General features: G+C 44.4%; 1 protein-coding gene across 4 annotated transcripts in view; it reads left to right on the top strand.

The window, feature by feature from the left end:
- The window catches only part of RELN (reelin), a 483,994-nt gene that overhangs the window by 178,286 nt on the left and 280,744 nt on the right, over positions 1–24,964 (top strand). For all 4 annotated transcript variants that reach the window (XM_075599655.1, XM_075599652.1, XM_075599651.1 and 1 more), the window contains exon 4: positions 16,775–16,845. In XM_075599655.1, coding sequence (XP_075455770.1) covers positions 16,775–16,845 — 71 coding nt within the window. The remainder of the gene's footprint in view (positions 1–16,774; positions 16,846–24,964) is intronic.

The raw sequence follows: 24,964 nt of genomic DNA, 5'->3' as shown, positions 1-24,964 counted from the left end.
CTATTGGCGCATGGCCACATCAAACCAGCCAGGTACCGCTCAGCACTCTGGCCCCACCCAGATTAACCAACCCCAGCTGGGGAAGCTCTCATTACAGCAGATAGAGCTGTCTTTACGCCATTGCCTATCCTAGGCCCCACATAATAATCATTGCAAAACATTACACATACCCTCTTTTTAAAAAAAATTATTTACCATCCCAAAAAGGAAAGGGTGGGCGGAAGACTTTCCCTCCTAGCTTGGAAACGCACTCCCATGTCCCTTCCTCCCTGCTTCATGGCCTCCACAGCCCGTTTTCTCTCCTCCGCTCGTCACCCACACTGCCGCTCCCTTCGCCAAGTTAACCCATTCATGCCTCATAATGGGCCAGAGGAATGGGACCACCCAACAGACCGAGTGTGTGTTGCATACACCTTATCAGGGGATATACTTATTTTTCCCAAAAGATAATGAGCCTTGGGAACTCCCAAAATCCTGATGTCCAAGATGGGACCGGAACATTGAAATTCAATGTATAATAAGATGATGCTGTGAATGCCTGCTTATGTATGCTCTATGAAACAGGTGACAGACAGCAGTGGGTAGAGACTCCAGTGAAATTAACATTGGATTCATTTTTCAAAGATAATAAAGTGTATCTCTAAGGCATGACACGTTCTTCGTAGAATCCAAAATAAACTGCTATAATCAGTCAGAGTAAATCAGTCACACATTTATTGTAATATGATAAATTATTATAATAGTATCAATATTTAATCATACCCACCCTCGCAGTTGTTTCTCACTGTCTACAGAATCATTTATAACCTTATGCAAAGTGACGGTCTGCTGATTTACTGAAATCACAGCACAGTTTTGCCATTACATAGAAATAGGACTAAGGGCCCTATGCAATAAACTGAGATAAAGCAGCTTTGGCAGCACAAAAAAAGGGGATTTGCTGCCCTTTCCCCTATACATGTTTACATGTATTGCCTAATTCATCTATAATAACGTAAGCATTATTTTTGGTTGAAAAATCAAGCAATTGGCACACAAATACAGCAGAGATTCAAAGCAGTGATAAAAAAACACCAATAAAAACCGTTCTAAAACCAGCGATTCAAAGAAGTGATAAAATCTGTGATAAAACAAGTGATATTTCTATATTTCGGTTTAGAACTATCATGTTTGACATAAAATACCGCATGTACAGTATGCTCTCTATGTCTCCCCCTCTCTCTATCTCCCCCTCTCTCTTGCTCTCTCCCTCTCTCTCACCCTCTCCATTTACACAAAAAACTAAATGTGTTAGAAGGTGTTGTCTATATAAAGGCCAAGAAAATCTCACATCAGCATTTTACAATGTATCACTGTTTTGACCCTATTCAATAAACGGATAAGAGTATGCTAGGCGATGTTTTGACCCTATTCAATAAACGTATAAGAGTATGCTAGGCGATTTTCACACAAAAGTACAGAACATGCAGCAATTCAATCTATTGGGGATTACAGGTCTCCTGCAGGACATAATATACCTCATAAGTACCACTCTCCTTGGGTGCTCTTTCTCCCATCCTGATACAGTATGCAACGCACACACAAAACTAAATGGCTCCACTTTTGTAGAAAGACATTGTGCCTTAGTCACAATTCTTTAGGCAGCTTCACAGGTCTGTTCAACTATTTTTCACTTCTTGTGGCATCTTTAGAGTTATTCCCTAACCTTTTCACTTCTTAAAGCAGTATTGCCTTCAACATTTCTGTGTGTATTTAAACAAAACAAAAAATAGTTGTGTAGTATTTCTATAATATTTACTACATTTTTTTTTCAATTTTTAATGAGTTTTAATATATTAGGCTTCTTTGGGTTTCTATAGCAGCCATTTGCACTTCTATAAATAAATAAAAATGTATTACTAATGACATTGTTTCCCATAATACACAAACACTATCTTTATATTATCATTAATAAGGCTACCTTTTTTCTTTGTAAGTCCTTTTTAAGAATTTGCAGTGTACATTATTGACACATTTGTTTTATGAATGCTTTTATTTTAATACAAAAAAATCACCCAGATGACATTTGAGGAGAAAGCACCATGTTGAGTATAGTAAATATATACACAGACATCCCAGATGGTGTTATGTTCTTGGCCAACACATAGAACAATATTTCTTCCAAGTACTGCATGGCTACCATCTAAAGTATGTACCCAAGTCACCACTGGTTGATTAAACTTGCATGCTCCATATTTTGGCAAGATTGGTTCTGTGAAAAGAACAAAAGTACTTAAGCATCTGCTGTGCCCAAATACAAAGTAAAGCAAAAACTGTGAAAAAGTAATACAGTATTATGGTTCAGTCATACTGTATGGCCTGATGATTACACTGCGAGAAGGACGTTTCAATGCAAACGTGCACTTTTGCACAGAACCTTATCTCACCATATTCATTAACAGTCTGAGCCAGTGTTTTTCAACCAGGGTTCCTAGGAACCATTGGGTTCCCCGAGCATCCCTAAAGGGTTCCCTTTAATTTTCTGGTCATTTGAAAATTGTATCAAATACAGAAGAATTCACAATGCATCTCATCTCAAACGCGCTATTAGAGAGGGTTGGGGTTCCTTACAATGCATCTGATCTCAGACATGCTATTAGAGAGGGTTGGGGTTCCTCAGAATTTCACTTAGGGTTCCTGAACCAAAAACTCTGAGCATATCTGAACTGTGCAAAACCATCATGATTTGCTTGGAGATACTTCATAATAAAAAATGGATCATAATTTCAGTTCTTATTTCTTTTTACTATAGTCATGAATAGATTTTCACATTTTGTCCTGATAGCCCTATTTTTGGATGGAGATGGAGCACAGGACTGGCCTTAGCCTTTTTGGGACCTGTAAGAGGACATGTGCAGAGGAATACAATGGAGACTGTTTTAAGGTGAAATTAAAATAAGATTTTATTGTGCCTGTCGCTTTAAACACAGCAAACATATGAAAAATAGTGCGCCAAACAAAACCTGCTTCACATTGGCGTATATGTATACTTAATTTCCAGTCCTCTTTAACTGAGTGGCTACCCAAGCTATTCATCAGCCCAAGTCATGTAGATATATTTATATATACAGATAAAGCTAACAGTCCAAATAGAAAGTCTTATCTGTTTACTGTGTTGCTGCCTTTTCTCCGGATGTATCAGCATCCAGGTTTAGAAGTCTTTTTGTCAGCTACGTTATATCTTCCAAGCTCCAGACCTCTCTGTGTTCCCTCGGTCAGTCTCACCTATGAGACTCAGGAACCTCTGCTCTGTCTGTTTCTTCCTCAGCTCACACATGAGCTGAACCAGGAATCTCCCCTTCCTGTCTCAGGAGGAGCCTTTTCTCTAACAAACCTCCAATCAGCCAGGTGCTGGTCAATTAACCAGCACACTGCTGGATTAGAGGCAAGTTTCCTGAACAGGGATAAGTCCCCTGTTACAGGGCCCAACGCGGCACGGTGGCAGTGGGGCCCATCTGGTGGATGTAGATAGGGCTACTTACCTGCCGGCCCAGGTTATTCCTTGAAGAGCGGCCCTCCTACAGCATATCGGTATCATGCCGCCACATCATAGCAACTTGGCGTCATGTGATGCCCATCGCCATGACAACAGGAGGAGGGCCGCTCTGGAGAAGGTAAGACACCCCTCTCAAAAAACACACACATGCTCACCTTGGGGTTGACTGCACTCTCTACTCCAGCTCCCACATCCTGTCAGATGGAAATTAGATTCCGGCGTCGACAGGAGGAGGGAGTGCGGGGCCTCCGAAGACATGAGGCCCAAAGCACTAGAGAGGAAATGAGGCGAGTGATCACCCCAAATGACGGGTGCTACAGAGTGAAATCCCACCAAATATGTAGTTTCAAATATGCCAATAATCCGGATGATAAAGTCAGACGGTAAACAGTGATGTTTGACAAAGCCCATTGCGGGTGAAACGCGTCAGAGTATACTGGGGGACCTTCCTCTTTTTATCATTGTCTGCTAATGGATTAATAAAGCATTTCTATTCTTGCGCAGTCCAGCCTTTTGCAGTTCTTTTTGCCCTGCAGTGCCCGCTGTTTCCTCTCTCTTCAGTGAGAGGTTTTTCCCCATGGGGCCCAAAGCAACTGCCTTGCTCTAAGGCCGGCCCTCCTGGCGGCTTCACTATAATATGTATCAGATAACCACCTTGACAGGAGATCATATTGTTGATAAAAAGCATCATCATACAGTAGGAGCAATTCCTTTGCACTCCGAGGAAATCTCCAATTGGTGTTCATTTAGGATATGCGCTATTTGCCAGTAAAACTCAATTACCAGCAGTGCCTCTTCTAAAAAAAAATACACAGGACGACGGCGGTTTTACATCAAGTGGCGAAACAGCAGCACATCAAGTGGTAACATGTACCCTAAACACGCCCGGCATTTTTAATCTGTATTCCTGTACGCAATGGGACCGGAGCACGTATGTAAAGCAAAAATTTACTTAAAGTGAAGCACTACCCTTTTCACACTTATCGATGCATGTACTGTACTGCAATCGTCATATACATGCATAACTGATGTAAATAACAAATTTGTAACAAGCGCTATAGTCTCCCCACTTGCGCACAGCTTCGGTCCAGGTAGGGAGCCGGTATTGCTGTTCAGGACGTGCTGACAGACGCATGCGCGAGCTGCCATTTGCCTATTGGGCGATTATGTCCTTACTCGCGAGTGTACTTAAAGTGAGTGTCCTTAAACCGGGGTTTGCCTGTATATATACTTTTACACTATGAGTCGTGCGCTGTCTTTTTTTCTTTACATGTATCCATCTATGATGTTGAGCCATCATATCTGACGAGCACCAGACCATATTTTTGTCAGGTTTATTTAACCCATTTTACTTTATATCAATTGATATCACATTCGGTGCACTTATATTTTTTAGAGTAATGTATCTATATATTTTTACTCTGTGTATATATCACTGGACTTACCTCACTTTATTATATATGTGTTTATTATCACACTTACATAATGGGTACACAGTTATTTTTTCAAATCTCACTAATGTAATGAACCAGAACTTTTTTTGTATTTTATAGTCATACTTTCTGAATATAAATTGTAGGTTCTTTGTCCAGGTTCTTTGTCAATCTTCCCAGTTTGTAGGGCTATAGTTAAATCAACACCGTCATTTTCCTAAAAATGAACGTGGGAGCTGTGTAATTATACTGAATACTATTGGCCGTATTCTAGATCTGCTGAAGCGGTCTCTTCTATGAAGTCTATGGGGACTTTCTGCCGAAAACTACCCTAACGACCACTTGGCAGATATAGTATTACCCCCTATATCTGTGGAGGAGTGAGCTCCTTTCACCTGCAATAAACAAACATTTTGCCAAGAAGTGGTGAATGTGAGATGAGGCTAAAGGGTTTAAAATGCTGCTATTTTTCCTTTAAGAAAAGAAATACTACTAGTTAATTTTTTTTTACCAAATGTATAGTTCTGCTTCCACTTAACAGGTTGGCGGTAGAGATTTGTGAAACGGTCCCAAGTTTTTTGCCGGTTTGCAAGATATTTTGCCCAGCTTTATAGGGCTAACATTTGTTTGCATAATCAGCCTTAATGATTCGAGCGACCCCACGGGTCAATTTTTGCATGGTTTCCATGGTTTGCGAGTAGTGTGGAATTTTTGCACATCGCTATTTGGTAGTACTGTTTATCGGGCACTGCCTGTTACTTTTTTTAAGGAACCTTGGGGCACGTTACAGGTTAGTGTACCCATTCTGGCGTTAGCCCCAATTAAGTGAATGATAACCGATAACCCGTAACGGCACTTGATGCATGTGCCCCTCTGACCTCTGTTTCCAAACAACAAGGAGCAAATTGGAAGGTAACCTTAGTAATTGAACATCCGTGTTAGATGGTCATGCGTGTTGCATGATGTTTGGCCTGCATATATTACTTTTCCGATTAAAGATATATGGTAACATCTTTCTAACCTTCCTTAAATTAGCTGAATATCACAATGACCATTGGCAATTTGTTGCGTTGTACCTTAATTACAATGTGACCATGCCAGCAGCTTTACCAGAGAAGAGTGTCTCGGGCCATTCGGAAACCTTGCAGATCACTGAAGCTTCTTACCCTAATTAAATGAAACAGTTTGTGGCAACGCATTAAGAAATGATAAAGGTAATTGGACACAGCAATCCATAGCTGAAAGCAAATCTGTAGATTAATGTGACCTGACAACAAATACATGCATGTACATTTGTCAAATTAATTAAACCATAACATGTTTTTTTTACTCAAAGTAAGCAATGCTCAAAAAAGCGTTATCTCCATCTACTCAAAGTCGCTCCCCGTATTATGCAGTTTAGTCAAAGAATGAGGATCCTGACGTAGATTAGATTTTAGCTCTCACTCTGGCCACAACTTTTGTCATTTTCAAATCTTTATTCTATTTTATTTTTACATTTTGTTTGTGTTTTCTGTGACTTTTTTTGTCTAATTTAAACGTGTTGACACTTTTTTTAAAATAAAGTGTTAATTGGGGAAATCTGGAACATGCAATTTTACATAGACAATATTTGTCTAAGTTTGTAGTAATTTTGTGGGTACATTTTTTTAGTCTGGCTCCTTCAGCACTGAATGGATTTAAGGTGCTATTATCACATTTTTATTTTTGCCATTTAAAATTCATTCCACTTTTGACAAAACATGATCTACTAAATGTAGAGTTTTTGATGTTGATTTATAGAAGTACCCAATAATGTAATGGTTACAGCCCCTCAAATGGTACACTGTCATCTTTGGTGTGAACAAAAATGAGTGTTTTTGCCATACTCACTAAGAATGATATATGCAGAAATATCGTTACCACAAATGTTAGGAGACAAAGGGAGGGAGAGAGACCACGTAATTTATACCACCGACATATTAAGGAACCTTTTCAACTTGTGGTGAGACATATTCAAATAAGAATTATATATGGAAAAATATGTGCATATCTGGTCCTCACCACATGTTTAAAAGGTTAAGTATTATTGGAGTTACAGTATATAAGAAGAGAGGGGGATTCCTGTAATACTCTGAGTTTCTCTCCCCCTCCCTCTTTGTAGCAGTATTTCTGCATACATCATTCTTAACGAAGTCACTATGTGACACTATCTTAATAGAGGTCCCGATAGAGGACCAAAATGTCTATCTGTGCGAATAAAAAACTAGATTAATTTCATGCACAATCTTCTTCTGTATACAGCCAACCATTAAGCTGGGCACCCAGGCAGGAACAAAACTATTGTGTGTGTGTGTGTGTGTGTGTGTGTGTGTGTGTGTGTGTGTGTGTGTGTGTGTGTGTGTGTGTGTGTGTGTGTGTGTGTGTGTGTGTGTGTGTGTGTGTGTGTGTGTGTGTGTGTGTGTAGTTAAGTTATGGTGGGTAAAAAAAGTGACAAAAACCCTCCACAGCAAATCATACAAATGAGCATACAGTAATATTTCCATTTGCTATATATATATATATATATATATACTAGCTGAGAGACCCGGCGTTGCCCGGGATGTAAATGCGTAATAGGTAGTATTATTTATAAATTGTGGAACAATAGGTGAGTATTTGTTGTAAAGGTTGGATAATAATATTCAAAAGAAAGATGGAAGAAAATGTAATACGATGTTGTATAAAAATGGTTTATTGTAACCACACCACAGTACAATGTATATTTTGGTGCCATAAGTGATGTAAAAATCTGAGTTGTGTGTCCTGCTAGGGTGTGAGGCGGCGGGTGGCGCGTGGGTTGTGAGTGCTGTGTGCGAGTGGGGGTCCTGCTAGGGTGTGAGGCGGCGGGTGGTGCGTGGGTTGTGAGTGCTGTCTGTGAGTGGGGGTCCTGCTAGGGTGTGAGGCGGCGGGTGGCGCGTGGGTTGTGAGTGCTGTCTGTGAGTGGGGGTCCTGCAAGGGTGTGAGGCGGCGGCTGGCGCGTGGGTTGTGAGTGCTGTCTGTGAGTGGGGGGTCCTGCTAGGGTGTGAGGCGGTGGGTCAGTGATGTCGGTGCGTAGGGGCGGGAGGCAGCAGGTGTGTGTGGCGGCAGGTATGTGTCGAGTGTGGCGGGTGTCTGTTGAGTGCGTGCAGCGGCTGTGAGGCGGTGGGTGAAAGGCAGAGGCGGCCGGAGTAAGGGCGGGTGAAAGGCAGAGGTGGGGAGGCGGTAAGGCGGGCATGAAGGCGAAGGGCGGCGGGAAGGGGAGGAGGGGGTGGAGGAGGGGGGCAAGGGGTGGAGGAGGGGGGCAAGGGGTGGAGGAGGGGGGCAAGGGGTGGAGGAGGGGGGCAAGGGTTAGAGGAGGGGGGGAAGGGTTAGAGATGGGGGGGAAGGGTTAGAGGAGGGGGGGAAGGGTTAGAGGAGGGGGGGGAAGGGTTAGAGGAGGGGGGGGAAGGGTTAGAGGAGAGGGGGGGGAAGGGTTAGAGGAGAGGGGGGGAAGGGTTAGAGGAGGGGGGGGAAGGGTTAGAGGAGGGGGGGGAAGAGTTAGAGGAGGGGGGGGAAGGGTTAGAGGAGGGGGGGAAGGGTTAGAGGAGGGGGGGGAAGGGTTAGAGGAGGGGGGGGGAAGGGTTAGAGGAGGGGGGGGAAGGGTTAGAGGAGGGGGGGGAAGGGTTAGAGGAGGGGGGGGAAAGGGTTAGAGGAGAGGGGGGGAAGGGTTAGAGGAGGGGGGGAAGGGTTAGAGGAGGGGGGGGAAGGGTTAGAGGAGGGGGGGGAAGGGTTAGAGGAGGGGGGGGGAAGGGTTAGAAGAGGGGGGGAAGGGTTAGAGGAGGGGGGGAAGGGTTAGAGGAGGGGGGGAAGGGTTAGAGGAGGGGGGAGGGGAAAGGGGAAAAAGAGGTGGAGGGGGGGGAAGAGGAGCGGAGGGGGGGGTGGAAAGGGGAGCGGAGGGGGGGTGAAGGGGAGCGGAGGGGGGGAAGGGGAGCGGGGGGGGGAAGGGGAGCGGGGGGGGGGAAGGGGAGCGGGGGGGGAAGGGGAGCGGGGGGGGGAGGGGAGAAGTGGTGGGAAGGGGGAGGAGGGGGGAGGTGGTGGAAAGGGGGAGAAGGGGGGAGGTGGTGGGAAGGGGGAGAAGGGGGGAGGTGGTGGGAAGGGGGGAGGTGGTGGGAAGGAGGAGGAGGGGGAAGGTGGTGGAAAGGGAGAGAAGGGGGGATGTGGTGGGAAGGGGGAGGAGGGGGAAGGTGGTGGGAAGGGGGAGGAGGGGGAAGGTGGTGGGAAGGGGGAGGAGGGGGAAGGTGGTGGGAAGGGGGAGGAGGGGGAAGGTGGTGGGAAGGGGAAGGTGGTGGGAAGGGGGAGGAGGGGGAGGTGGTGGGAAGGGGGGGAGGGTGGAAGTGGTGGGAAGGGGGAGGGTGGAGGTGGTGGGAAGGGGGGGAGGGTGGAGGTGGTGGGAAGGGGGGGAGGGTGGAAGTGGTGGGAAGGGGGAGGGTGGAGGTGGTGGGAAGGGGGGGAGGGTGGAGGTGGTGGGAAGGGGGGGAGGTGGTGGGAAGGGGGGGAGGTGGTGGAAAGGGGGGGGAGGTGGTGGGAAGGGGGGGAGGTGGGAAGGGGGAGGCGGAGGGAAGGCGGGGGGTGGGAGGCGGTGGGAAGGGGGGGAGGCGGTGTGAAGGGGGGGGAGGCGGTGGGAAGGGGGGGAGGCGGTGGGAAGGGGGGGAGGCGGTGGGAAGGGGGGGGGGAGGCGGTGGGAAGGGGTGGGGGAGGCGGTGGGAAGGGGTGGGGGGAGGCGGTGGGAAGGGGGGCTGGGAGGCGGTGGGAAGGGGGGGGGAGGCGGTGGGAAGGGGGGAGGCGGTGGGAAGGGGGGGGGAAGGTGGAGGGGAGGCGGTGGGAAGGGGGGGAGGCGGTGGGAAGGGGGGGGAGGCGGTGTGAAGGGGGGGGGGGAGGCGGTGGGAAGGGGGGGAGGCGGTGGGAAGGGGGGGTGGAGGGGAGGTGAAGTTGGGGGGGTGGAGGGGGGGGTGGAGGGGGGGTGGAGGGGAGGTGAAGGGGGGGGAGTAGAAGGGAGGTGAAGGGGGGGGTGGAAGGGAGGTGAAGGGGGGGGGGTGGAAGGGAGGTGAAGGGGGGGGTGGAGGGGAGGTGAAGGGGGGGTGGAGGGGAGGTGGTGAAGGGGGGGGGGGTGGAGGGGAGGTGAAGGGGGGGTGGAGGGGGGAGGTAAATGGGGAGGTGAAGGGGGGTGGAAGGGAGAAGTGGAGTGAGGGGAGGTGAAAGGGGGTGAGGGGAGGTGATGGGGGGTGAGGTGTGGGTGAGGGGAGGTGAAGGCCGCTCACTCACCCGTTCGGCAGGTCCCACGTGGATCTGAGGCGGGAGGCAGTGTGTTGTGGCCGCTCTCCCGCTGTGTCCCGGGCGCTCGCTCGCTCCCCCGCTGACTGTAGCGGCGCCGGGGGGGGGGGGGGTATCGGGGAGACACTGACACTGGAGGGGAGGGGGGGTGGAGGGGAGGTGAAGGGGGGGTGGAGGGGGGGTGGAGGGGAGGTGAAGGCCGCTCACTCACCCATCCGGCAGGTCCCACGTGGATCTGAGGCGGGAGGCAGCGTGTTGTGGCCGCTCCCCCGCTGTGTCCCGGGCGCCGCCATCTTGGGCACTCGGCGCCGCGAGGCAGCCTGCCTGGCCACTGGCTGTTCCCCCGCCGGGGAGGGGGGGGCATGTATATGTGTGGGGGGGGGAGAGGTGGGAGATATAGAGGGGGGGTCTCGCACGGCCGCTGACACTGGGTGGGGGGGGGGGCGCTGAAGGGCTAATAATAGTGTGTGTGTGTGTCCCGCTGACTGTAGCGGCGCCGGGGGATGGGGGGGTCGGTGTGAAAGCGCGGGAGACACGGGGAGAGGAGGAGGTGCGCGCGGGTGCTGCTAACACTGTGAGCCCCGTGTGTGTGTGTGTGTGTGTGTGTGTGTGTGTGTGTGTGTGTGTCCGTGTGCGTGTCCCTGTGTGTGTGTGTCCCTGTGTGTGTGTGTGTCCCTGTGTGTGTGTGTGTGTGTGTGTGTGTGTGTGTCCCTGTGTGTGTGTGTGTGTGTGTGTGTGTGTCCCTGTGTGTGTGTGTCCCTGTGTGTGTCCCTGTGTGTCCTTTGGCCCGTCACTCCGCCTCAGGCCAATGAGAGGTGTGCGGGGGCGGGCGGGCCAAGGGACCAATGAGATTTCCCCTAGGGACACCGGACATCCAGGCAGGCAAACATACAGTGCTTTCACTAATATAGTATAAGATATATATATACACACACACACACACACATGTACACGTCCTTACTGTTTTCGATGGTGCGGTCCTGTGAACGCACCGATTGCGGCCTGGGAGCATTAATGCTTCCGGGGGTCCCATTAAAAGGAATAAACTCCCTACAACTCCGTCATGGCTGCCAACTCCCCCAGCCCTGCGTTTTTTCCGGAGTTTCAGTTGCGGCGCAGAAAACAGTAAAGATGGATACAGATATCTATATCTATCTATCTATATATATATATATATATATATATATATATATACATACAGTGGTCGACAAATCACACAAAAATCTACTCGTCCAACCAAAAATCTACTCGCCACATAGTCCCGCCCCCAACCCTAGTCCTGCCCCAACCCCGCTTTAAAATAAAATATATAAATAAAATAAATTTAATAAATTCCTAGTCAGAACAACATTTGTTTTGGACATAAATGTATTTATTGTATTACATTATACTACAATTAGTCCTTGTTACGTGTGTGTGTGTAAATGTCGATCTAGAAATAAAAGCCAGGTGTGAATGACTAGTTTCCTGAACCCCTTAACCAGTGTCTGGACGCCTCCGCGTCACAATATCTAAAGCAGCAATCCCGCCTGGGATCTTACCTGATCCGCAGTCCCTCAATGTCCAGGCACCCTCATTCCCGCAATGTTATACATTGGAGGGGATGTGTTCCTTACCTGTCTTCTGGGTTAGGGGGGGTTCCGATGTCTTCCATGTGAAGCTTGAGTCAGATCTGGAAGAAAGCAGTATAGGTTATTTCGGTGTAGTATAGGGCAGTTAAGATATATTGGGTAAATAAGAGATCCAGAAACAGAGTGTGAGATAGACACAGAGAGAGGGTGAGAGAGAGGGGGGGTGAGAGAGAAAGAGAGAGAGGGGGGTTGAGAGGGAGAGAGAGGGGGGTTGAGAGACAGAGAGATGGGGGGCGAGAGAAAGAGAGGGTGGTCGAGAGAAAGAGAGGGTGGTCGAGAGAGAGAGAGGGTGGTCGAGAGAGAGAGAGGGTGGGCGAGAGAGAGAGAGGGTGGGCGAAAGAGAGAGAGGGTGGGCGAGAGAGAGACAGGGGGCGAGATAGAGACAGGGGGGCGAGAGAGAGACGGGGCGAGAGAGAGACAGGGGGCGAGATGACGGGTTGATTGGGTGGTGGGGTGACGGGGTGGTGGGGTGATTGGGGGGGTGGGGTGATGTGACACTTCTGGTATCACACACACACTCACCCATGCATGCACACACACTCACCCATGCATGCACACACACACTCCCATGCACACACACGCACACTCTCCCATGCATGCACACACACACACACACACACACACACTCTCTCCCATGCACACACACACACACACACACACACACTACTCTCCCATGCATGCACACACACACACACACACACTACTCTCCCATGCATGCACACACACACACACACACACTCCCATACATGCGCGCGCGCACACACACACGCACACGCACACGCACACACACATACACTCCCATACATACACTCCCATACACACACACACACACACTCCCATACACACAAACATACACACTCCCATACACACACACACACACACACGACAGGGGGAAGAAGAGGAAAGGCCGCACGACCGAGCACCACCACCACTGCCCTCCCCCCCCCCCCGCGCGCGGACAGCCACGGGACTGTGGGGAAGCGGAGACCAAGGAGGTAAGGGGGGAACACCCCCGCTACCATCTCCCGCCCCGCGCGGGGATCGGGTATCGCGGGAAGTGGCGCGGGAAGCGGGGAACACCCCCACTACCATCACCCACCCGGCGCAGGTATCGTGGGAAGCGGGAAGTGGCGCGGGGACTGGGGAGAGAAGGGGGGGAACACCCCCACTACCATCTCCCGCCCCGCGCGGGGATTGGGGGAAGCGGCGCGGGAAGCAGGGGAGAGAAGGGGGGGGAACACCCCCACTACCATCACCCGCCCCGCGGGTATCAGGGGAAGTGGCGTGGGAAGCCGGGGGGAGAAGGAGGGGAACACCTTGGCTTGCAGGCATGGAGCAGAGGGGCCGCAGGATGGAGGATTGGAGAGTACTTACTCTCCAACAGATCTCCTGGCAGAAAAAATGGCTGCTCGTTGGGGCGGGCTCATATAGAGCCTGGCCGCGCGCCCACAAAGCCTAGGAGCGTGCGCCAATCAGCTGTCAGGTAGGGGGAGGTTTTTTTTTTTTTTTTTTTTTCAGCCAGCGCGAGCAGGGAGAATTTCAGCGCGAGCAGGGAAAATTTTAAAAAAAAAACACGTGTGCTGCTTGGGCCAATATTTACTCGCCCGGAGGTTAAATCCTCTCGCCCCGGGCGTGTAAATGTATAGGATTGTCGAACACTGTATATATATATATATATATATATACCTTCACATTTATTTAAGTATAAATCGATGTACATATATAAGTGAATTAAAATATTCTTGGGATTGGCTATCGGAAGTACAGTATGAAATAAATGCAGATGGGAAAAAGCAGGCACCAAACACACAGGATCAAAAAAAAAGTATGAATAAAGGAAATCCAAAAAGAGCTATTCCCTTGAAAAAGAGCTTGCGCTCGAAACGCGTTGGTGGGGGGCTCTGTACCCCGTAATGCTGTTATATTTTTCTTGTAGAATCCATTAAATATATTTTTTATGGGAACTAGCTCTTTTTGGATTTCCTTTATTCATACTTTTTTTTGATCCTGTGTGTTTGGTGCCTGCTTTTTCCCATCTGCATTTCCTGAGGACACATTGAAAAAACGGATGCACACCCCTTATCTGTGGAAGAAAACACAACAACCATGATGACAAGGATGACAAGCCTACTCAGAGTGAGTTATATCCATTCCGATTTAATATGCTGGATCACTTCATTGTGAGGTCCCTTACTACAGTGCTTGTGGGGATCCTAGTCCGCTAGTCGGTTGTATTTTGGAGCTATACTTGGAGTTGTTATCTACCTTTTGTCTGGGGTATATCATAGATATGGGGTAAACCATAGGATTCTTCAATCAAGCAACTGTGATTGTACTTTATAGGCTTTCGTTCAGAGCACCACACATTTGCTGTTCTCCAGTATGAAATAAAGCAACAGGTCAATGAGGGTCTGAATTTGTACAGCGGATGGTAAAATTGGCAGACTGGATGGGACAATTGTTTCTTTTCTGCTGTCAAATTCTATATTTCTATATTTCAAACCACAGTGGCATTTTTCAAGCACTTCAAACGCAGTAAGTAATTGTTTTAATGCACTGTACAGTAAGATGCAGCTTAATGGCGGAGAGCAGTTGAACGAAGGTGCACCACGCTGTTTGGAGCCATCAAGGAATGAAGCTGAGAGGTCTGAATTTGGGCAAAAATTAAATCCTCAAGGGACACTTCTACAAAAGGGGATGTAAAAAGGTTTAGTGCCTCGAAGGAACACAATCTGCAGCTACTATGGAATGAAGTTGACAGCTAGGGATTGGGAAAAAAATAAATCCCTGAGGCTGGCTACTCCAAAGGGAAATAAGAGAGGGTACAGTACATCATAAGCCTGTACAGTAGACTCGTTGTTTTAGCAGAGATTGTAACCCTTTGGCTGCTGGAAGACCGGCAGCACAAGAGTTTCCGCTGGTCTTCTGGGATAGTGGCTATGCAATCACTTGGGTCAGGGGTGGCCAACTCCAGTCCCCAAGGGCCACCAACAGGTCAGGTTTAAAGGCTATCAGGTTTTAAGGCTATCCTTGCTTCAGCACAGGTGGCTCAATCAGTGGCTCAGTCGTAGCCTTAAGACCTGACCTGTAGGTGGCCCTTGAGGAGTGGAGTTGGCCACCCCTGGCTTGGGGTATTGAGGAAAATGGTCGCAACTGGCCACCAGTGACGTGAACAAAGGTGAATGGAGCTACAATTTCATCCTGCTCGTGATGAAAGCTATTTCTCCCTAGAAAAAAAAAAAGCAAAAATAGCATGACATTCCCTGTACATCCTCAGGGTACCCGCCGTGCCAGCCATCATGATGTCATACAGGGAACGGTATAAGGGCAGCCTAAGAGATACAATTAGCCGCTGAACACATTCTTAAAGGTTGACCTGATGAAGGCACTTTCTATTATTTAGTACTTTGCTGGCTACCAGTCTCTGCTTCCATGTTACTTATGTAGCAAGGACAACATATTGTTGAGTACTAAAATGACTTAAATAATAAATAACCTTATTGTGCAGATAAAGTATCTCATTCATAGATTGTATCACTCAATAGCGGTTTGTAAATATTTGTTTGCATTTTTGGTGATTTCATTCATTATTTCCACAAATCCTCACTCACAGTTAATCTACCAGTGGCAGAATACAGAATACAGTTTTTTATTAAATATATCAATACCCAAGTGGTAGAAATGTAACGCTTTGTTATTGTTCGTCATTGTTTATTGTTATCGTTAATTTCACAAACATTTATAAGGCACCAACATATTCCACGCTGCAGTTTTGACGGCGGTTAAAAAAACCCGAATACAATAAAGTATACAAATGAGTTAATATTACATGAATAGCATGTTTTGGTATCATGGGTAAGGAGGGCTTTGCTTTAGAGAGTTTATAACGTAGAAGGAGGGGGAGAGTGTAAACGAGAGTATAGTGGGCGGTCGAGGTTGCTTACTATTCTCAAGTTGTTCACTGTGAAGCTGTAGCAGCAGATGTGTTCTTTTGTGGCATGGGGGGGTGGCTGGCATGGTACAGTAGAAGAAGCTGGAAGAATAAGGAGATCAAGAAGATGTCAGTTAGCCTTGCTTTTAGAAGTTAGTTTACATGGGCACTTTTCAATATACAGTATAAAGAGTGTGAGAGAGTCTGATGTTGTATTACTACAGTGAAGCGCTATGTACATTAATGGCGCTATATAAATAGAGACATACAATACAATACAATTAAGGGGCAGGGACATTTGTAGGCCTGTCACAATCCGATAGACGTTTTGAAAGTGGGAGGATTTTATGAGGGAGGATGTCAATGGTGAGACAAAAAGAGCATGTGGGGTAATATGTTGAGATGAACGCTGAGATGTGACAGTATTATGGGGAATTTTGTACCTACAAAGAAGAAAATACTTTTTTTTTTAAACAAATATCTGTGTACACATAAGTACAAATATTTTTTTAATGGAAATTCTTGCTGTATTGTTTTCATCTTTCAGTATAACAGTAGGCGCTATAAGGAGGGCATTTCAAATTGAAATTTCAGTTTAGGGTTAATAGAGTAATAGAGTATAAGAGTTTTTTATTTCATTTGATAGCATAAATTAGTTTTTTTGGTGTGATATATTGACGAAGCTGCTAATGGTGGATGGGAACTAGTGAAACAATTCTAAGCACCTTTTACAAAACATCTTTCATACATTGTATTCATTATTATTTTGTCTATAGAAATGCATACACCTGCAGAAAACGGCATTTTTGTTACAATGAACCAAAGGAGCACAAATGCGTTATGTCGTTTATTTCTACACCTGCGCGGTATTCACCGTTTGCGTCCCAGCGCTCTTACTTCATATGATTTACACTTTCTCTTTACATGGTTTCAGGGCAACAGCGACTCACATGGGTCAAGTTTTATTCAAGGACGCACTGGCACAGCAGTTGTGTGAGCAAGGAGGTAAGAGAAGTTGTATATTAAAATTTAATGTCTAAGTTGTCATTTTGCCAATGTTTTTCATATCCCTGATATTCATTGTAGGAGGTTATGCTGTTGATCAAAGAAGACCATAGTTCAGTTCTGTTATATGCTTAAGGCAGTTGTCCTCTTAACCATCATCATATTTGCCACCTTTCATCTTTGCTAATTAGGGGCCAGGGGACTACAGCTTTAAGAAAGGCACAAACGGGTTTAGAAAATGAATTTAAAAAAATATAATCATTGAATATAATTTTGCATTACTTTTAAATACAAGTTGTTAAAAGCAGCTGTATTAATAAATAAGTTGAACAGTATTTATCAAGGTATTTACAAATATAAATGTGGTATAGAGTACACTTCTCAGAAGAGATGCTTATAGCATTAGTCAAAACCCGCTTGTAAGATGTTTACTAAGTGGGCCGAAGGTGTCTTATGGAATCGTACCGCTTATTAAATATGGGCCTAAATCATTTTGTTACCAGAGCAGCTGTCCAGCAGCTGAAGTGGCTTTCAGTAAATACTAGTCTGCTTCGCAATAGGAATTTCTGAGCCCAGGCAGGGATGTACAGTAGAAGTAGGATTAAATAGACCCAGTCATGACTTGTCCAACCAGCCAAGTGATGTCATCTTTCAAAACCCATCTACTGTGGCAAGACTAAATCAACATGAGGGAAACACTTGTTTTATTCATAATATGTCTTTACACCAGTTGTTTTCGACTTTTTTTTTCATGGTGAACACCCATTGCTAATTTTTAAAATACGGACAAAAGCAACACATATATTCTGTTTATGCAGAAGAATGAGGAATAGTTATGTTTAATGATTGGTTTACGGATGTTGTTTGTTTTTTACTGTTCAGATACGCAAATGTTATGGCAAATATTAACTCTTTCGTTACACATACAAACGTAAAATATTTGTATATATTAATATGTGTATATATACTGTACAAATCTAGCAGGCAGTGTTACCACCGGCGCATTGCAGCGGGGGACACGCAACGCGCCTGCGGGAGCAGACATCACTGTTTCTCCATTAGCCGCGTGCGGAAAGGGGGCAGAGCATATATGCACATTCTCACAGTTATTTGGCTCATCATAAATTATTAAATAAAATGGTCCATCATAAATCTCTTCATTTGATCTAATATGCTGCATTACAATTGGGTTTCCAATTGTAATAATGGTTTTATCCATCTCTGCCTCTTCTTGATCTGCGTTGCAGGCATTCTACCTGATAAATCTAAACTAGCATCGCAGTCTGGAAGCGAACAAGTGGCAGACTCAGTGTACTTATTTGTATGTTCATGTCCAGAATCTGCAAATCTTCAGTTTAAACATTTGTGTTGTGTTCTAGAGGTTGGAGCAGGCTTAGATTCACTCAGCTAAAATAAATTTCTGATAAGAAAGTGCCAACATTGGTATGATTTTTGATAAGGTTAACAAACCTTAAGTGCACGCTTGCAAATGCAATACGCGTAGCAGATAAAAAGGGGGAGCTAGAATTAATGGCTAGAAGGGAGCAATATGATATCATAGCCATTAGTGAAACACAGTGGGAAGAAACTCATGCATGAGTAGTTTAGATTGTTATTCCATTTTTCAGAGGGATTGAGCAAATAAAAGAGGTTGTGAAGTACGTTTATATGTTAAAACCTGCAGTATTATAAGGGAAGAAGTTTATGAAGGGATTGATGAAAATGTAGAGACTTTTTTTTGCACTGGAGGTAAAGTACAAAAAAGATGTTTGTAGGGATATGCTATAAACCAACAAAAATATATTTTTAAAAAGGAAAGGTATGGAGGGATAGTTACATAGTAAAAAAAAAAAGACATATAGTATGTCCATCCACTTCCACTTCAACCTCTGCTATGTTTAGACAACAGCTACTTATCCTATATTTGTATTTACAGGATTTTGATCCAGAGGAAGGCAAAAAAAAAAAAAAGAAAACCCCCCCAAGTGAAATCTCATCTAATGATATCTCATAATGGGAAAAATAAATTCCTTCCTGACTCCAAATATTGGCAATCAGATTACTCCTTAGGCTTTGCCTATAGTGCCGGCGACGGCGACACGATGGGTGACGTCACCCGTCGCCACCGGTGAAAGTTATGTTTCGCAGGTCGGCCGCATCGCGGGATTCCCGCAATTTGATTTGTTCAGGGGCCGTCACGTGATGCGTCGGCCCTTGAAAAATCTAATTTTGCCGGTGGCGGGTTTTCGCGACGGCTCCGTCGCTTGTCGCGTGCACTTATAGTGCACGCGGCAGCAATGCTTTTGTTTTGGGGCGAATTCGCGTCATCATCGCCGGCACTATAAGTACAGCCTTAGATAAACATCCTTCCTAGGTTTACTTATTTGGTGCCCCTACAGTATATGCCATTCCTTTCTAAATAGATGTTCAACCTTTTTTTTTAAAGATATCTATTGTATTTGCTATCACAGTCTCCATGGGTAATGAATTCCACATTTTAACTGCCCTTACTGTAAAGAACCCTTTCCTTTGTTGCTGGTGAAATCTCCTTTCCTCCAACCTTAAGGGATGCCCCCGAGTTGTTTGTACTGCCCGTGGGATGAATAGTTCTTTTGAAAGCTCCTATTATGTATCCTCAATATATTTGTATAGTTATCGTATCCCCTCTTTTCTAATGGTCGCCGAAAAAAACAATTTCCATTGACTTCCAGCGATTTTGGTCGCTGTGTCACGCCGTCGCCATTGAGCCAACTATAGGCGCACACGACGGATGAAATCGACTTGTTTTGACGCACTGTCGCCGTAGCCGGGAGTATAAGCGCGGCCTTATGAGACATCATTGAATAATGGTTTACAGGGGGTTTTGTTTGCCTTCCTCTGGATCAATATGTATGTATGTATCTCTTTATATATATAGCGCCATTAATGTACATCGCGCTTCACAGCAGTAATACACGTGACAATCATATAAATAACAAATAATACAAATAACACATAAAGGGAAGAAGGGCTTCAGACATAAAAGTAACATTTAGGAAAAGGAGTCCCTGCTCCGAAGAGCTTACATTCTAATTAGTAGGTAGGAAGAACGTACAGAGACAGTTGGAGGGCGTTCTGGTAAGTGCGTCTGCAAGGGGCCAAGCTTCATGTATGAGGTGTAAATGATCAGCCATGGAGCTACTCATCTGCTTCCTTAAGCAGATGTGTTTTAAGGTGGGTCTTAAAGGTGGATAGAGAGGGTGCTAGTTGCACATATGCTGTAAATACAAAAATAGGATGAGTATCTGTCGTCTAAATTTAACATAGCTTGAACTCGATGGACATGTCTTTTTTTAACCTCAATTAATATGTACCTATGTAATTCAGTGAATCTAAACAGAGATTCTGTTTTGTACAATGCGTGTAGACAGGGAGAAGTAGGCATAATAGATATAATTACACATGAGCTGTGTTCTTTGCGCTGTACTTAACCCAAGAACTTTATTTTGCACAATTACCTACTGTATGTGAAACAACTTTCAGGCAACTTGCTCCTCTATTTTATGTGAATATTTGCTATACATTTTATTGATTGCACCTAGTGTTGACAAGATTGCTATTTTTGGTGATTTTAATCTCATCCTCTTAAACCTTTATTTAATATGCGGAGACAGTGATTCCATGTGATGGAGAACATTTTACTCCCATTCATATGAATGTCAAGCAGGGAGGATATTTCCTAGCTGCAAAACTAGTGCCGTGTATGCTTCCCTCTTGCTAATTTTGCAGTCAGGAGACTTTCATACACGTACATATCCCCGACCTCTTCTCCAACACTAGGAAGTGGCTTCACAGCAAATTTAATAGGGGCATTGGTGTCACTTCTACAGTACCAACGCAGTTTGTAACTGTGAGACATGGTCAAATTCTCCTGTATTACGTACAAATATAAATTCCTTTATCATCCGGAACTCTTGTGGGACCACTTAAGAGATTTCAATAATCAATTTAGTGTGATATTATAAATATGTAAAATTTAAGGACTTTCAATATTGAAATTGAAGGTCATAGCTGTACTATATTACAGTAAAATCTAATAAACAAATGATTCCTGGGGAGATTAAAATCTAGGTTCATACTGGAGCTCATTAAATGGTTGCTTCACAGCCTTTGTATAATTTGTCATATTTAGCTGGGGAGGCTTTATACATCTGAATTATATATCAGGTGAAAGGATACCGGAGGCAAAATTACCAGACACTTTCAAATTCAATGCAGTTTGAAGAACAAAAAAAAATATGTTCCTCCGTTACCAAGAACAGACTTTTTATTTTATTTATTATTAAAACAACTTATTAATTTATAAAATGATATATTATTAATATGTTTAATATAAATGCAGATTAATAGTTTCAAATTTTAATAAAGCAACATTGAGATATGTATCCAGACTACGGGGTTTATGTACTAAGCGTCGCAAATGGCATTTTTGCCATAAAATAGGCGCATGGAAATCTCAAAAGTAATTGCGCTTGTGCCTATGTGCATCTCTTATTTATATCAAAACGACAAAAATGGTTTTACTAAAATATTTTGGAGTGCAGAAATTGAAGGCACTTGGCAAACAAATGAATGGTATGTACTAAAAAAAGTGTATCTGGGTATCTGGGTATCTGTGTCAACATCGTCCACCACGTAGAACCTAACGTTAGCACAAAAAAGTGTTTTATGTGGAGATTTGGACAATTAAGCTGCTATATATCCAACAAATGTTGTTTTGATGCAGCGGATTTCATTATATTGTATACTGTAGGCTAACAAAAATTTTTTTTCACAATATGCCTAGTCTAATATAAATAATATTACACTAATAATTGATATTTGTTAGTTTTAAATAACAAAATATGCATACATTATTTCCCAAGTTTATGCATCAAACTTCTTAAATCAATGTGTTAAATGATGCCCAGTAGTGCGTCATACCGTCAACGTCAACGTTTGTTGGCTGCATCTCTAATTCTGTTTACATTACATTGATTGTGTATTCAACATGATGCAATACGTCAAACTTCATTTTGAGCAACAAACTACAGGCATACCCCGCTTTAAGGACACTCACTTTAAGTACACTCGCGAGTAAGTACATTTCGTTCAATAGGCAAACGGCAGCTCACGCATGCGCCTGTCAGCACGTCCTGAACAGCAATACTGACTCCCTACCTGTACCGAAGCTGTGCGCAAGCGGGGAGATTATAGAGCCTGTTACACATGCGTTATTTACATCAGTTATGCACGTATATGACAATTGCAGTACAGTACGTGCATCAAAAGTGGGAAAAAGGGAGTGCTTCACTTTAAGTACATTTTCACTTTACATACATGCTCCGGTCCCATTGCGTACATTAATGCGGGGTATGCCTGTATACATCATACGTATGAAGTCACAGAACATAAATTGGGGGAATCCTTGATGGAGATGGATTTAGGAACGCTTGTAGACAGCAGGCTTAGCAATAATGCCCAAAGTCATGAAGTAGCTGCAAAGGCAAACAAGATCTTATCTTGCATTAAACGGGCAATGGATGGACGGGAAGTAAACATAATTATGCCCCTTTATAAAGCATTAGTAAGACCACACCTTGAATATAGAGTATAATTTTGGGCACCACTCCTTAGAAAAGACATTATGGAACTATAGAGAGTGCAGAGAGTGCACCAAATTAATAAAGGGGATGGACAATCTAACTTATGAGGAGAGGCTAGCTAAATTAGATTTATTTACTTTAGAAAAGAGGCATCTAAGAGGGGATAAGATAACTATATACAAATATATTCGGGGACAGTTCAAGGAGCTTTCAAAATAATTATTCATCTTAACTGCAGTACAAAGGACTCAGGCCATCCCTTAAGGTTGGAGGAAAGGAGATTTCACCAGCAGCAAAGGAAAGGGTTCTTTACAGTAAGGGCAGTTCAAATGTGGCATTCATTACCCATGGAGACTGTGATGGCAGATACAATAGATTTGTTTAAAAAAAGGTTGGACATCTTTTTATAAAGGAAAGGTATACAAGGATATACCAAATAAGTAAACATGGGAAGGATGTTGATCCGGGGAGTAATCCGATTGCCAATTCTTGGAGTCAGGAAGGAATTTCGTTTTCCACTTATGAGATATCATTGGATGATATGACACTGGGGGGGTTTTGTTTGCCATCCTCTGGATCAATAAGTAAGTATAGATGTAGGATAAAGTATCTGTTGTCTAAATTTAGCATAGGTTGAACTTGATGGACGTACGTCTTTTTTCAACCTCATCTACTATGTAACTATGTAACTATTAGCCTGCTCACCTGGCTTGTTAGAGTTTCTTAAAAGTCTGTAGCTCTCTGGGGTCCTGTCTGCACTAGAGACACGTGCGGAAACTCTGGAGGGAGAGAAGAATGCACCGAAGGTCTGTTTGTATTGGAACTCTGGCTCTTGTGTTTCCTGCACTTCAACTACCCTTGCTGGGAAAAGGGAAAATCTCTCATCAAGGATTTATGTTTTTGTTAACCGTTTATATGCTGAAGATAAGCTCTGTTTTGTTCCACCTTTTTTGAAGATAAAGAAAAAGCCTATATTCAGACAAATCCACGTGTCATTGCATTGTCCCTGCAACATGGTCCAATAAAAGGCATCATACCACCTGCTCCCTCCACCTAGTGTGAGGTTCCACAACAGATAGGAAAGTGGGCAAAGTAGATGAGCCACATGTTTATCTGATGTCATTTTCTTTGTTTTAATGTTTAAATTGTTTTTATAAAAACTGCTTTTACTTTCCTGTTTTATTCTGATCACATATTTCATTGAGAATCCTCCATTAATTTCTTATCCTAGAGAAATATAGATGTCATTTTTTGAAAATCGCTGTATAATGTATTGCACTGACCAGACTTCTGACTGAATGGCCCGAAATATTGCAAAAATTTAACATAAATAATAGACTTTGTTGTGCCAGAATGGTAGTAGCTGAATCGAGACATTTTGCCAACATTTACTAAAAAATTTGGAACTAAGGAAAACAACATTTAAATCATTAGAAGAGCCTCAGCTGGCCCTGCTGTCTTTTGAACATTGTTACTGTGATGCTTACTTCTAAAAATGCCCTTATGAAAGAAATCAAGTGCAGCGCAAACTTTTTATGATGACTCCAAATGACATCTCAGCGGTCAAGATTTGTCAGCCATCTGGGTTGTATGAATAGCTTAAATTCCGAGGCCTTCGTTCACAAGCTATAATTCCCAACAAAGCAATTAAAAGTGGTTTGCAACAGTGATGCTAGTGCAGTATATTGCATCGATTTTTCTCTTCTTTACACGGATTTTACAGCCATACTCTATATAGTGTGGAACTGAATGCTCCAATCTCCACTACGTTACTCTCTAAAAAAACATTGGAAATAGCAGAGCACCATCTAAACCAGGATGGGGTTAGATTAGAATATGAACGTAGGTGGTAAATGAGGCCATGGAATCAGGATAACTTGGGCCCAGATCCCCCAAAAGGGTGCTAAACATTAGCACACTTTTATTCCCATTAATTTATTCCTCAAGGAGATAAAAACTATTGTTTCTTAAACCTCTCCTTAGGCACCACATCACATGCATTTACATACAATATGAATAGGTTCTTGTCTGATCCTAGAGCCTGGTCTGTTTGAGGAGAGGTTTCAGAAGCATTTTGCTTATCGTTAGTAGAGGCTTATACAGTAAAGGAATAGCGATAGGGAGTTTTTAAGAGACAGACAGACCTGACAGACTGACCCTTCAGTTGTAATATATATCCCCTCAATCATCCCTCCAAATAAATTAGAGAGACATGCCAGTGCTGATAAAGAAGCACACCTGAGGTACCTGGCTGACAGATAGGCTAATGACTATGCAAAGTGTATTTAATGGAGTCCCATCCCACACTTCCTTAAAGGATTTCCATATGAACTATAGATTTGGTAACCTTAAGCCACCAACTTAATGACTGAAATGGTGTCAGACTCAACAGGACTGGAACCCAGAACCACTGCCTTTTCTGGGCCACAGCTCTAGCAGTTATGGCCGCAGCACACACTGGCTACTAACCGCATACCGCCAAGGGATATCTATTG

Source organism: Ascaphus truei, chromosome 5, assembly GCF_040206685.1.
Source record: "Ascaphus truei isolate aAscTru1 chromosome 5, aAscTru1.hap1, whole genome shotgun sequence".
NCBI classification, from domain to species: Eukaryota; Metazoa; Chordata; class Amphibia; order Anura; family Ascaphidae; genus Ascaphus; species Ascaphus truei.
This window is presented reverse-complemented; position numbering and strand designations above follow the sequence as displayed.